Source organism: Mixophyes fleayi, chromosome 1 (genome assembly GCF_038048845.1).
Source record: "Mixophyes fleayi isolate aMixFle1 chromosome 1, aMixFle1.hap1, whole genome shotgun sequence".
Classification (NCBI taxonomy): Eukaryota; Metazoa; Chordata; class Amphibia; order Anura; family Limnodynastidae; genus Mixophyes; species Mixophyes fleayi.
Window position 1 is genome coordinate 412,363,151 of NC_134402.1, and position 15,816 is coordinate 412,378,966.

At 37.8% G+C, this 15,816-nt stretch overlaps 1 protein-coding gene across 7 annotated transcripts in view; it reads right to left on the minus strand.

Annotated features, from left to right (window-relative positions):
- Positions 1–15,816, minus strand: part of MAST4 (microtubule associated serine/threonine kinase family member 4) — a 592,623-nt gene that overhangs the window by 153,781 nt on the left and 423,026 nt on the right. For 4 of the 7 annotated variants that reach the window (XM_075182588.1, XM_075182552.1, XM_075182561.1 and 1 more), the window contains exons 4-5: positions 11,751–11,782; positions 1,905–2,039 (exon numbers count right to left, since the gene is read on the minus strand). In XM_075182588.1, the coding sequence (XP_075038689.1) occupies positions 1,905–2,039; positions 11,751–11,782 (167 nt within the window). The remainder of the gene's footprint in view (positions 1–1,904; positions 2,040–11,750; positions 11,783–15,816) is intronic. The other 3 variants (XM_075182596.1, XM_075182578.1, XM_075182624.1) reach the window with 1 other exon arrangement.

Genomic DNA, 15,816 nt, shown 5'->3' on the forward strand with positions numbered 1-15,816 from the left:
CTCTCTCTCTCTCTCTCTCTCTCTATATCTCTCTCTCTCTCTCTCTCTCTCTCTCTATAGATCTCTCTATATATCTCTCTCTATATCTATCTCTCTCTCTCTCTATATATCTCTCTATATATCTCTCTCTATATATCTCTCTCTCTCTATATATCTCTCTCTATATCTATCTCTCTCTATATCTATCTCTCTCTCTCTCTCTCTCTTATATATATATATATATATATATATATAATCTATATATCTCTATCTCTATCTCTATCTCTATCTCTATCTCTATCTCTATCTCTATCTCTATCTCTATCTCTATCTCTATCTCTATCTCTATCTCTATCTATATCTCTATCTATATCTCTATCTATATCTCTATCTATATCTCTATCTATATCTCTATCTATATCTCTATCTATATCTCTATCTATATCTCTATCTATATCTCTATCTATATCTCTATCTATATCTCTATCTATATCTCTATCTCTATCTCTATCTCTATCTCTATCTCTATCTCTATCTATATCTCTATCTCTCTCTCTCTCTAAATTGAGTGATACGAGTCTAGACTTGGCATCTTTAGTTAAATAAGGAATAATAGTAATTTTACCTTTATGTCTCATTCTATGTCTCTCTTTACTGTCATATTTCCAGGTAGTGGAACGTCCTATGGATACACCTCAGAATAGTATACAACATTTCTACCACTGACACCAGAGGTCCACAAACCGATGACCACCAAGTAGAAGAGTTACACCATAGAAAGCAACAAAATATACTTTCCATTTCATTTAATAGGCTAACATTATAATAATATTTTGTGTATTATATTATAAAACATTCTTTGGCAGAAACATGTTACGGAATATTAATTGTACAACGATCAATGCCAGCTTTGAAGGGGGAAATGCTTTCCATTACAAAACTGCATCAGTGTAGCAGAAATACATATCTGTGTACATGACATACCCTGCCTGATAAAACAATATTTATAGAGGTCAAAAGCTTTAACATCACCGTTCCACACATATCCTATATATCCTGACTGTCACCAGATTTTCTACCAATTAGTCCAAAGCTACAAGTGCTGATACCGTTAGTCAAAGTTGGACTGTGTGTTATCACCAAAACATTAGTCCTCAATGAGCAGCCCAGATATGAATGGATATTACAGTAAGTCATTCTGCCTGGTGAGATCATTGGGCAACAGGATATATCAAAGGTTTTAACAAGGTGCAGGAGGGAAACATTCTCCAAAAGAAAGAGAAGTACTAGAACACGAGAATATGCACTAATACTGGAGGGAAGGAGGTTCAGTGGTAATCTGAGGAAAAATGACTTCACAGAAAGTGTTGTGGATAAATGGAATAGCTCCCATCAGAGGTGGTAGAGGTTAATACAATACAGCAATTTAAACATGCTTGGGATAAATATAAGAATATTCTTACAAAGAACTAAGGATCAAATAGGGTTGGAGGTTACCATAGGTTACAAATATGGGCAGACTAGATGGGCCAAGTGGTTCTTATCTTCTGTTTCCATATATGTGTTTCCATATATCCATTGTTTGGCCCACAGAAAATGTAAAATCTGCTATTGCTATTCAATTATGGCTGCAAAAAATATTATTACTATACTGCTGTTTATAAAGGGAACATGACATTTTGAATAATGCAATCAGAGCACACCATATTTAAATGTGTTTTAAAACATTATTATTTGATGTTAATGCGCTGTACAAAAGGCTCTATTGTCAAAATGCTTTTGAAATAAAGAACGTTCAAAATTTGAAAAATGTGTTTTGTGTAATGAAATTGAATTACTTCTCTGAAAAGAGTTTTTATTGTCTAAACTATTCCTAACAAAACTCTGCTAGTCACACACACAGCATGAGGATTGGTCAGCCTTACCACTGATTGACAGAATTAGCCACGGATCTGCCTGTGTGGGGCAAGCTTTGGATCTCACTTGCCGAGACTCCCTGCTCTGATCGTTTTCTGCTCAGAAAAGAAGGAAGCCGATCTTGGATTGCTGGTACTATCTTTCTGTAAACATGACAAGAAGACAGAAATCTTGATTTAAAGGCAATGTAACCTAATTGGTTGCCTTTGTGCATAAAATTAACTCTAAAAAACCAACAACAACGAAAAAATAAAAACAAGTAAATGCAAAAGTAGTTTTTTTTTTTAACGTTTTTGGATAAAGACCTTTCTGTGGGAGACCATGTAAACCATGATCGTTCCTTTTCTGGTCTTATCTCCTTGTCCCGCCCCCCCCCCCCCCCCCCCTCCATCTCTCTCCAGCAGAGTGTATGACAGGAATGTAGAAATGAGGTTTATATATATCACTAGTGACAGTGAATACCACACAGACACAAATGAAAAGGTATAAAATGGGGGGAGGGGTTATTGCAGACTGTGATAAGCTGGAAACATGCCATATTGGTGATATTTAACGTGCATGAAAACATCAACGGGTCCCTTCTCTGTTATCATTGTAGTGCTTTTCCCTCAGTCTAGATCAGGGGTCAGGGAACTTTTTTATCTTTTACTCCCAAATATATTTAGATACGCCGACGTTACCCCCTTGATTTGAAAGGAAGGAAATCATATATTATTAATTATTGGAATTCAAAATTTTATTGAATCTATTCAAAATTTCTTTGAAAGCTTCAACTTCAAAACCTAGGGTTTTGGAGAAATGATGTTGCTTCATTTTTGATACGAGGGCATCAATATTGGGGCATTTTGATGTCAGAGCAATTTGGATATAGTCTTCAGCGTCCTATCGATTTCTCTGCTTTGTTTTTATGTTCATTAGAGTGGAAAATCCTTGGTTGCAAAGGTAGGTTGTTGCAAAAGACAGCAACTTTTTGACTGCCTCCTCATGTGCAATTTTGAATGCCTTTGCAGCTGTTGACATCCAACAATATGACAGATCTGCTTTGTTTTCAAATGCAATACGTGCTTCATTATTGCATCGGAGCTCAAGAAGTGCCTCTGCCAACCCTTGAGGCTCTTCTGGTACAACAGCAATTTCACATTTAAAGGGGTCTACAATCCAACTGACAGTATGTGAATTGGCAGCATTACCTCCAGGAATTTCATTTTTACCCCATTTGGGGTAATTTACCCCTGTTCCCTGACCACTGGTCTAGATGGATTGTCTTTTCAACATGCAATTCCATGCTAGCCCTCATATCACTAATCAAGTGTTGGAAACCAACATTAGAAAGCCGTGGAGGAACGAGGGTAGGAGGAAGTTCAATGCTTCTGAAATTCTACATTTTCTTGCAAATCATTCTTTGTCAACTGGTTTGCCAGTCAGAAACTACTGAAATTCATAGTAATTTGACATTTTTCAAAACATTCTGTTCATCTCTATTAACAACTCTAGGTATAAACTTAGATTTATAGACAAACAACTACGTCACATATCGTATTGATGATGAAAGTTGCCCCTTAAATGATCTTTTTATACTTTAGATATACTGGTGTAACTTTATTATCATAAAGTTTTTCTTACACAGCTGGCATTATACATAAACCCAGATATCAAGGTCTAAACAATAATCTCCTCACATAATGCTGTTAATGTGAGCCAAAAGAAAAATGAAATACCTGCAGCATTTTTATCAAGTGTTAGTTATCATCTGAAATCAGAGAGACAATGCAACGCTGCACAAATGACCATGGTCACTGAATAAAACGACATCGCCATACTAAGCGTGAATACAGCAATTTCCTTTTCTAATAGTTGTTGTTTTGATTTATAATATTGCAATTGATGCATTAAGTCCGCAATGTACATTTTATTTCTCAGTCGTCTTTATGGCAATTCTTTTTACATGTATTATTAGTATTGGGCACTTACCTTTTAATACATCATTACCTTTTTATGATTTTCTTTATGAACTTATTTAAACACAATTTTTGTATTAAACCACATTTTATTGTTACAAATTCTAGAAACCATTAACAAATACTAACATGTCTTTTTACTTTTCCATTTATATTTTTTTGCACTGCTGCTGGTTTTATGGGTACAATCTAATGGATTTATTGACTATGGAAAACCTGCTGTTTTAGCAGCATACGGTGACAAAAAATAAATAAATTCAAAACTTTTGTATCCATAATTTTATTCTCTGTTTAAGGGTTCCTGCACATCTATCTCAGCTGTTCATGCACTTTTCAGCTGCCAGCACCAGAAAACAGCATTAAAAATAGGTTAAATGTGTTATTATGGCCCTGTTCCCACCATTGCATTCTAAAATTTTAATTGCACGTTTAAAATTTTAGAATGTGGTGGCTTGGCAGCCATAACTGCAAAATATGTTCTCTCTATGTTCCGAAGAGACCAAATCTAAATGTCAATTCATCTGGGGCCCAAAAGATGAGTAGCGGCTTAAGCGGGACCTGAGACCACAGACATTTCCTGTCAGTGATCTGGGCTTCCCTCCTGGTGGTCAAGCTTCCAGTGAACTGTATGGCTGTGTACTGGCCCTACCTAGCTGTGACACCAGAAACTTGTGCAGACCTCTGGATAATCAGCAGACTACCGGATTCTTCAAAAGAGACTGGGGACTAGTAGAACAGTGTGGACCTATGTTTTCACCAAAACATCTGCCACAATCGTGTAAAGAAGATGACCTGAGCCACAGCTCACAACAAGAACCACAAAGAGGCCAGCTCTCCACAAAACCAGTGGTTAGCATTGAGGCCTACGATAGTGGCCCAATATCCGTCCTTTAATCATATCAAGGCCTGAACCATGCCCTACTTCATGGTACAAGGCACAGCCCATCTGTGACCCAAACATTAATCTCAGTTTGCACAAGCTGCTAAGTGAGTAAGCCTATTCAGCTCTTCCACTAGTTCCCTCCCCCAAGGGCTTGTGGCCTTCCTGTGCCAGAAGACCCATTTAACATTAGGCCATCATAGTCCCCAACTACATCTACGAGACCTACATGGGCAGCACGGTGGCTAAGTGGTTAGCACTTCTGCCTCACAGCGCTGGGGTCCTGAGTTCAATTCCCGACCATGGCCTTATCTGTGTGGAGTTTGTATGTTCTGTGTTTGCGTGGGTTTTCTCTGGGTGCTCCGGTTTCCTCCCACACTCCAAAAACATATTAGTAGGTTAATTGGCTGCTATCAAAATTGACCCTAATCTCTGTCTCTCTGTCTGTGTGTATGTTAGGGAATTTAGACTGTAAGCTCCAATGGGGCAGGGACTGAATCAGTTCTCTGTACAGCGCTGTGGAATCAGTGGCGTTATATAAATAACTGATGATGATGACCGCACAACACCACCTGAGGCCAGGACAGCCACTGGAACCTCCTACAGTGCTTCCACGAATTCCAAGATCAAAGTAGCCATGTGCCAGGCCGCATACTGTACCTGTAGCTCTTTAAATATAAGCAACCACCTAACCTAAGAAGTCAACGCTCACCTATAGAAAGTTACTAGTTTCATTTAGCACACTCCTGTGTGATAAAGGGATATGCTATATTAACATATAACGGGATACTTATTATGTGGACATTCCGCTTAACCACAAGGCTTGGCAGAAAGACCGTCAGTAACACGAGACAACACAGATGGTGAAAGATCAGGAGAGGATATATAGATTTGTGTATCATCGCGTAGAGATGATACTGAAATCCAAAGGCGCTTATTAGTATTCCAAAAGAAGTGATGTAGATAGAGTATAGCAGAGGACTGAGCCTTGTGGTACTCCAACTGATAAAGGAAGCAGAGCAGAGGTGAATCCAGAGAAATTAACACTGAAAGAGCGATTAGATAGGTAGGATGAGAACCAGGATAGGACAGTGCCTTCAAGACCTAGGGATGGTAGCGTTTGTTTGAGGAGAGAGTGGTCAACAGTGTCAAATGCAGCAGAGAGATCCAGGAGAATTAGAAGAGTGTAATGGTTTTTACTTTTTGCTGTGATCAAATCATTGACAACCTTGGTCAGCGCAGTCCACACCCATGTTAACACATGGTACTGGTACAATAGATTCTATTGGTAAACATGCAATTTATCCAAAGTACGTGAAATAACATGCATCAGTGAATTGTGTATAAAGCGTGTGTTGGCTTTTTTTTTAGGTTTCCCCATTTTCACAGTGTACGAGTGTGAACGAGCTCTAAGACTCTCACCACCAACTTCAGATTTTTTCATAAATACCCTCTTAGAGGACTAGCACAATCTTTTACAAAATGAAATCATTACAAATCTAGGGAAATATAAATTGTTACTTTAGAATACTTCCTTCAATTTATTTCCCGGCTAAAAAACGGGGATCACCTTTTGTCAATAGCGTGACCCACTTATACCTGGAATTTATGTATTTATTTGTGTGTGAATAATGTAGTGAATGGAGCAGAACTCCAGCTATACGCATGTCTGAAACCAGAGACACAATGCAACTCTACATGCAGGACCACGTAGAGGTTGGTTGGGCCAAGCAACGGTGTTACATTTACAGTGTTTGTAAAACTACCACAGAAAAAATAGAATTCTATTCAGCGCCTCTGGGAGGTTTCTTAGCACTGGTTGGGTCCTTATATTATAGTAGACTGTTTCTCTCTCAAATGAGGATAAAAATAAACATAAAAATAGTTATATTTAATGATGAGTAGGACAGACGTCGTTCACAACTCTTCCATTTTGAAAGCTATTTAGTATATTTTAGGCACAGTGATCCAAATTAAGGAACAAAGCATTATTTAGATAACCCGGAGTCCAAAGCATTCTGGACAATTGATCCCATACCTGTAACTCTTATGCAGCGCTCGAGCCTAATCCTTACTCAGGAACTACTGTATCAGTTAATTGAAATTTAAAGCAGATGCCAAGGGCCACAGAAAGAAGTGACGGGGTCGGCACCTTGACGTGGCTGCTGGAGGCTATTTTAAGGTTTTATTATATTATCCAGTCAGCTTGATAAGAAATTGAAACACAAGCCACAGTCATGAGCAATCACTGCAAATGTATTATGGGACTAGGAACGGTACAACATGAATTCACTTGCTGCGTTCATGTAGTAAAAGATGTAATTTGCATCCTGCTTGATATTTTCATCGTATCCCTGAGGTTTTGTTGACTGACATAGTTCATTAGTAAGAAGCAGCTAATTCTAGGATGGGAAAAAAAATTTGTAATACTTAATAAATTAGAATACATTTTTATTTGAGATCAATACCTCTAAATTGTGGGCAAAACAATGAAGCAGGAAGTGATTCAAGGTCAAGGATAAATGTAATAATTCACAGACAGGCGGTCGGTGCAGTCAAAAATGTCATCAGGTAAATACAATAAACTGAAATCATTAAATCCATTCTTCTGGTCATCTTCAGACAGACACAAAGGGGCATATTCAATTTAACGCCGCAGGAAACGCCAACAAAGGTACCGCAATAACGGTAATTACGCGCACTATTACCGTAATGCCGGTAATAGTGAGCATGCCGCGCTACTTCCGAGTAACGCCAACAATTGAATATGCCCCAAAGATGTCCAGTTCCTATGATTATTTTTAGGTCCATTTACTATATTTAGGAAAGATTCCAGCATTTTTGACTCTCCATCATTTTCTCCTTACTTATTCTGTAGGCTCCTATTAAAACACAACTTCACCCTAGCACATATTCTACCAGTAAGCCTCCATAAACTGGTGGAGGTCCAAAGTCTAGGATCCCAAGTGTTTAAGGGCGCTCACCCCTACGCTCTCCTCACAGTCCTTCATAAACAGCTCATTCTTCGGTGCTAACCACACTTGTTGCAGCCATCAAATCAGTGCTATCGACACAAGATGCATCGACAAAGCTGGAGTTCAAAATTCTCCTTCCCCAAGCAGGAGAATTATTTTTTAAAGAGGTCGGTGTGCAGATCTCCTGTACATGTGGCTTCTTAGGACATCTTACCTTGAATGTTCTGCTAGTTGGAGGGAGGATCACTGGTATAAAAATGTGCCATGCTTTATACCAATAAGCCTATGTTAAACTCATTCTGGTACTATAACCAGATGACCACTAGTCAAACCAGCTGCCATGACATTTATTATTATTTACCTGGCAACAAGCAACCCTAAGTAGGTATTTGTTGTTTTTTTTAAAAAATGGAACCTATGGGCTTAGGAAAACCTTCTCTTCATATTTGAGAAAGCAAAAATTCCTGTTTAGTTTGAAAGCTTGCGTACATGAATAGCTTTTACGCATACGTGATGCCTGAAGACAATTTCTTCAAGGAAGCAAATACTTACAGGTAATCTAAAACTTTCAGAAACATTTATTTGGCATTTAAAGTAAAAAAAAAAAAAAAAAAAAAAAAAAAAAGGCCCTATTACAAGCTTGATTTTTGACTGTAAAAACGTAAAAAACAACAACAACTATGTAAGGTGCTCTTCGAAGGACATGTTTTTCAGTTACCATGTCATCACCCAATGAAATACAATCTACAGTATATGTTGTGTTGTATAATTCCAGCACTAAATTCACTATCCTCATAAATAGTGATTGGTTAATTCCAGTCTCTATATACTGACAGAAATGGAATAAAATGATGGAATAGAACAGTCCGAGTGTCACATGAGCAAAGTGTAATTACTTAGGAGCAAAATACTGGAGACGGAGTTTCAAATATTTGAAAGATTTCATAATCTTTCCCATGTATGATTGGATATGCTTTCCTTAATACTTGTTGCAGCTAAACAAAAAAAAATACTAAGCAATGAAACAGTAATTATTCAAACGAATAGCAGTAAAAAAATAAAAAAAAAAAAAAATAAAATAGCAGTTTATGAATATTTTAGGTCATGACTGCTTTGAAATGAAACAATGGACACAGTAAGGAAATACATCTTTTTGTCAGCTATGAAATGGAGAATCATGTTATCAATCTTTTGGCTCATCACATTTATGAACAAATATTACTGAAGCACCAATATGTCATACGCATAATTTGGTCGCCGGTCATATCTCTTGCTATCCTCATACCACCAGACATAAAATGAAAACCACTAGGTTATTTTAAGAGTGGAGGATAGCTACATTTTTCATAGATATAGATATAATGACATCCACAAACATATGAAGAGCATGAACACATACACATATTTGCCAAACATCTTTACACTTCAACCAAGCTAATTTACTTGCGACATTTTAGACTTCAGTATCGTACCCAGAAAATAACCATAACCATAGAGGTTTTATAATAAATATATAAATAAAATATAATTTTTATATATATATATATATATATATATATATATATATATATATATATATATATATATATATATATATATATATTTAATTTGGTTGTATATACTGACTTGCATCATATCCATCATTTATACTTTGTTTGTATTGGGCGAAGTTCACTAAGATTAAACAAAATACAATTCTACTTACCTTAGGTGCGGAATTATCCTAGAGCTGCAACAGTCCAACAATAATCTTTTTTCCCATTTACAAGCGAGATAATGTTGGACCGAAGATAAGTACAACAAAAAATACCTCCAATTTTATAGGGATATGATATGTGTTGTTTATCTGTGTGGGTCACAAATAAGGGGTATGAAATGTGTCATTTATGTGTGTGGGTCACAACGAAGAAATTAAATATATCTCTGGGTATGATTTAGAATTTTTTAGAACCCTAAACGTTTGATTTAACCACAGCATGTGTCACTTCATATACTGTAAAAGTACATTTGAATGTCAGGAACACAAGCGCTAACCAGAGTATCATCTACTGGCAAGGAAACAAGGTAATAACATTGCCATCACCACCGGTGTTTCAGGTAGTGCCGGCGTGCTTCTGGCAGCACAGGACGGAGTGAACAGAGATCGGCGTTTGTGTTCAGAAAAGGGTCAGGTACTATGGCAATGTGTACAGGAGCTTAGTTACGCCAGACTCACAAATGCTGTAAACCACAATCATTGTGATTAGCATAATATTTTGAGTGCACCATAGGAGTGATCAGTTACACATGTAACCCTCTGCAAACGATGGGATGCAGAAGTTAAATTTTACATCTATTGTCCGGAGGATGGTAAAAATAATACAAATAGCTAATACATGAAACCTATTATATATATGAAACCTATTGTTACTGTATTGAATCCATGCCTCTGGAAGTGTGTCAGACTTATAAGCATCATAAAATAAATATGTAGCTAAAATCAGCCGCCTCTTGCCGCACTCAGGAATTTAGACGGTATGTCACCTACTAACCCCAAAACGTCAGAATCTGTAATGTGTAAGAATAGGACCACTCTTTCCATGAGAACTGCTCAATTTTCATTTAGTTCTGTTCAAAGACAATGGTCTCCTTATGACTACTCTTATAGCATATGGATCCTAAAAATATACGTCTGCCAGAGGATGAACCCCAAAGAGATTAGAAGAACAAATTACATTTAAAGTTCTCTTAACCCTTTATCCTAAAGTTACATGAAGCCTGTAGTAAAGGGTATAAATATAAAAATGAATGTCACATAATGGAGAGTAAGTGCAATTAAAATCTCTTTATCCAAATTTTCCTTTTCTAAAATATTCGCCCACTCGGAAGAAGGGGGGTCAGTTAACGTGGTCAGCTAGGATAACCTGATATTGTCCTTCTGACTGAGCCGAGCATAAGAGGGGCTATGAGAGAAGAAATTAGGTTCCTCCAAGACTCTTGACTGAAGTCCTGCGCAGCCAAGACAATAGGGAGAACATTTTAGGAAATGGTGATTCAGATTTTGATTCTACATTATATTCCCTGGATCTCCAAGTCCAAAGGAGGTTTGAGATTTCTGCCTTACATTTCACCGACAGGACATGATTATTAAATTGGGCTAAATGTGTTCAAATGTAATGTAAACGGAATAAGATGTCAGACTTATAAACAAGACCGCGTTAAAGTAGACTCTCTTTATGTTATATACTCCCTTCCTGTTCAGCACTGTGGAATTAGACCACACAGATGCTGTGAGCTGCAGGTGACTGTAAGGGTATCGGGGAAGGAGCCACCTTATCCCCTTATATGGAACATAAAGAAGAATTGTTCAAAAGTGGACATTTAAACTGATCTGGTCATGTGTCCATCAAACAATATGTACAGAGATATAACTTTCCCGATTTTAAACTCATTACAAATTAGACCATGTTCGTGACTGACCAAAACCACGGTCAGTCATTGCAAAGTCCATTGCAGACCACACAACTTTTAACTGCTGGAAATCTGGACTGTTGGCAGCTAGGCACACGTAACAGACAATTTTTACTGTCTAGCCAATGAGACAAAAATCTGGAGGGCAGTCTGAGGACCACTGCAAACTACGTTAACAAGTTGTATTTGATTTATCGGTCATTTGTCGCCCACACACAAAATGATGAAGGGACAACTGGATTCAAAATGACGTCAGGATGGTCATATCAAAGCACCAAATGTGACGTACACAACCCTATGTGACTGGAATAACCAACATTATATACAAGGAGACTCAGAGGACAACAGTCTTTCTATAAAGGCAATATATGCACGTAGAGGCATATGGTGAGGATCTTTGATATATGTAAATTTTTGCCCACGTAAAACATGTAAGGAAAACACTAATCAGGAACTGCAATATTGAACTTTGCATACACTGTGTGTTTTGTAACTCAGCTGCCAATATCTGCTTTATGAATAAAACATCCATATGAATCCAATGTCAGTCTTCACTAGACACATTACAACAAATGCAACTCATTTACTCACAGGCTTCCTCGTCTTGGTAGGCTCAGTTCTTTCTGAAAGAGAACAAAGTATAATCTGTTATAAAGAAGAAATAATACCAGTGCGTAGTCAAAAAAATCTCATTAAATATATATATTTCCATATAGTACTTCCATGAAATACAACTTTTCTGTAGAACACTGAGTGAGAGTAGTGTGGGTCAAACTCAATGTCTAATCTTCATGAATAATATAAAAAAAAAAATAAACTTTAAATAACTAGGTGTTTCATTTATAATATTATTTTAATCAATTTATCATTCAGTTATAGTGTTATTACACCAAGGTGAGTTTTTACAACTGCTTATGAGAATACAATGGTAAAATGAATGGGCCTTATATCCAGGTTTAGTAAAATCAAACTATACCCACCATCTACACACAGTGAAGACAGACATTTGGCTAAAAACACCATTCAGACCATCTATTAATTATGACATCAGTGAGGCAGCGTTATAGGCATTTGAAATGGAAGAACTGTACCAGAGTGATTGAGGCAGAAAACGACAACCACCTTACAGCAGCAATAAACAATACTTAGCATTATTATTATCATCATCTTTAATTTATAAGGCGCCACAAAGGGTCCGCAGCGCCGTACATGACATACAAAAAACAGTGACCATGACGCAACATGATACAAAAAAAAACAAAAAATTAACAAAAATATATACACACACAGGTAACATGGTAATGCAAATCAAATTATTACTGGGACAATGAGTGAAAGTGATGGTAGAAATCAGCGAGAAGAAGGCCGAAGCTTAAGAAAACAGGGCTAGGGAAGCAGGCCAAGAGGTACAGGGGGTGATGGAATAGTAGAAGGAGCACACAAGGAAAGAGGGCCCTGCTCCAGAGAGCTTACATCCTAAAGAAAAGGGGGAGACACAAATAGGGTGGTACTAACTGGGGGAGAGAGCCAGGACACGGGAGTTAGGAGGAGGACTGATAGACTTGAATAAAGAAATGAGTCTTAAGGGCACGCTTGAAGCCTTTGAGAGTTTGCCTCTATGACATGACCGCCATGCTACCTATATCCACTGGTTGGGCCAGATAGCGTCTGACTGATGATACTACCGATCCCTGACAATTGCAGATAAGTAAAAAAAGAAATACAATTGAAGTAGAAAAACAGACTGATAGACGTACATAAGGTGTAAATTACCAAGGGCATCCCAAGTAAGGAGGGTTGCCCTTCACAGGAAGTCCTTTATGTTCTAATCTAAAAAAATGTTCAGGGGCACCATGTTGTACTGGTAAATATGTATGTTTAGGTTCAATAGATTTAAAGCAAGATGTGTTTGGAAGTGGGAAGGCCCTTTAACATACACAGTAGTGGTGCTTCTAAGATTCCATAAAATTCTTCAAGACAAGTATATTCATTAACACGGAACACTGAGTAAAGATGTCTATACCATGTCTTGAGGACCAGTCACTGCATGGAAAGATACAATGGTCTACAATCATCTATTATAGCCTAGCCATATGTAAATTTATACAGTTTGTTTTATTATAACACAACAGGTTATTAAATTGCCCCAAAATTCTATCTGCCCAATCTGTAAGGGAAGACTCTCCCAATCTGTAAGGGCATACTTTAAGAAATCTGATTTATCTGTAGCTCAAATGCAATCTCTTTGTGAAAAAACTTTTAATTCAGTCAGGTCAACTTGTTAATCCCATACAAATCACAACCTAACCTGTATGCAATCGAGTCACCATTGCTTATCCATTAAACATAAATGCTATTTATTTAAATGACAGGGCTGGCTGGGGGAAAGGAGGCCTAGAGTGTTCACGCATTGCTTGGCTTTCCTGGAGGTGAATGTTAACACTCTCTTCCAAACACAGAACAATAATTCCACACAAACAGTAACTGAGATTAAGATACCAGCAGCAGGTATTCAAAACTGCAGAGCAGTCTGATAATGGTCCTATTTCGGCTAGCCAGTTTAGGTTTTGGTGGCCGTCCCATGCTGCCAGAGCTTTGTCCTGATTGCAGGGACAGTTGTGAAAGATGTTCCCCTTTACTGCTCGTAAAGGGGGAGCTGCATAAAACCAATCAATTCCTGACAGTCTCTATACTTTACAGTATAGCCCATGAGGAGCTCTTCCAATCAGCACTCGCTCCCATGTCTCTTGGAGTTCAGCTTCACGTGACTAAGGCTGAATGACTCACAGCGGTAATCAGTAACTGGTCACAATCAACCACCAATACTTCCTGATATTCTGGTGCTTGTGGGACTTTGGTGTTTAGGTGACAGCTGGTAATTATTTCTGTTGTATCTGTGATTTTACAAATTTCAAATAAACGGATAGTCTCAGTTATTTGGTCTGCTCCGACTTGCAGGCAAACTCAAGGGAGAAAGTCTGTAAAACAAAATGCATTGGGAATCGACGGTTGGTTAATGGACTTACTGTGACATACACTGAATGCAGCAAGGTTGTAGGCACTACAAGAACAAGGAATTGGATGTGCGCTCCAACGGAACGAAATGGAACGCTCGCGGATCAGCACGCCTGTGTCCTGTAGCCAGCTTTGCAGTAAGCATCATTTGCCTGTAAGTCGGAGCAGACCTAATAACTGAGTCTATCAGGTGCTGGAGAGACGCTGGCATTTGTTCAGGAGAGGACGCCCTTCAATCCTTCAGACAGTGAAGGACTTTCTTCACACGAAGGTATTTTACACATTATTTCCAATTTTTTTGGCTTTTTATCATTTTTGTCTTTTTGGCTTCTAGCAATTGTAATTTAAGAGAATGTTATCTTTCTATAGAAGGACCACGATATCTATTTAGATACATGTATGTTTATTTTTAGTATGGCCATACTCTATCTGATGGTTTGAAGTTTTTATACTGCTCTCTGAATAAATAATGAATTGTTTTTAGAGGTTGTGATGCCTGGTTCACCAATTGTTCATATCATCATAGGAATATTAGGTACCTATTCAGGTAGCACCCTCTATAACCATTCTCATAGAAGAATTGTACTTTGGCAAATATATTAGGGAATGATATATTGGGTCTGTGTGAGAGTTGCAATTCCTCTTGGTTTGAGTACTAACTTTGATTAGTTCCAGAAAAAAATCATAGTGACCCAGGAGGTAAACTGTGGGATAAGGTTTTGTGGTCAGATGAGACAAAAATAGAGCTTTTTGGCACCAATTCAAAATGCTACGTGTGGGGCAAATCTAACCCTGCCCCTTCCACAGCAAATACCATCAGATCAGCGAGATGTGGAGATGCTTTTCCTCAGCGGTACCTGGACATCTTGTTAAAATTGAAGGACGGATGGACGGTGCAATATGCAAGGAGATACTGCAAGACAACATGCTTCAGTCTGCTAGAAAACTAATGTTTGGGGGAAAGTTCACCTTTCAGCAGGTAATGATGTCAAGCAACAGTGGCGTTGCTGAACAAAAAGGTGAATGTTCTACAATGGCCAAGTCAACGTTGAGATCTCAATCCATTTTAGAATCTGTGGCACAAGAGTCATCCAACCAACCTGAACAACCTTAAGGAAATCTGCAAATAAGAATGGATAAATATCACTCCCAAACTGTGTGCAAACCTGGTAGAAACTTACCCCAACAGACTCTAAGCTGTTATTGCAGTAAAAGGTGGTTGTACCAAGTACTGGTCTGCACTGGGTTGAATACTTATCCAAGCAGCATTTTTTTTTTATTATTATTTATTTATTAAAAAAGACAAATAATGAATTGTAAGTGTGATACTGTCTTCAACAACCCTCTGTCTCATTTGTAATAGCGGATCCTTGGGCAACTGGATTTGAACACAACCTTATTTCAGAGAACTGCAGCTGTATTTTCCCTTTCAGAAACTGAGGCTACAGAGAGGAGATTGACTCAAATCAGTAGAAGGGGAGAGACGGAGCAGTATGCAGAATCGGAAAGTCCTGCATTGTCTGTTAGCACCTATGTAACATTAATAGGCCCATAAACCCAGGAATTTGCAATTGGCAACTGGCACTTTGATTCCGATAGTCCAATTAATAACAACAATGATTTAGAAGAAGGGGACTTTATA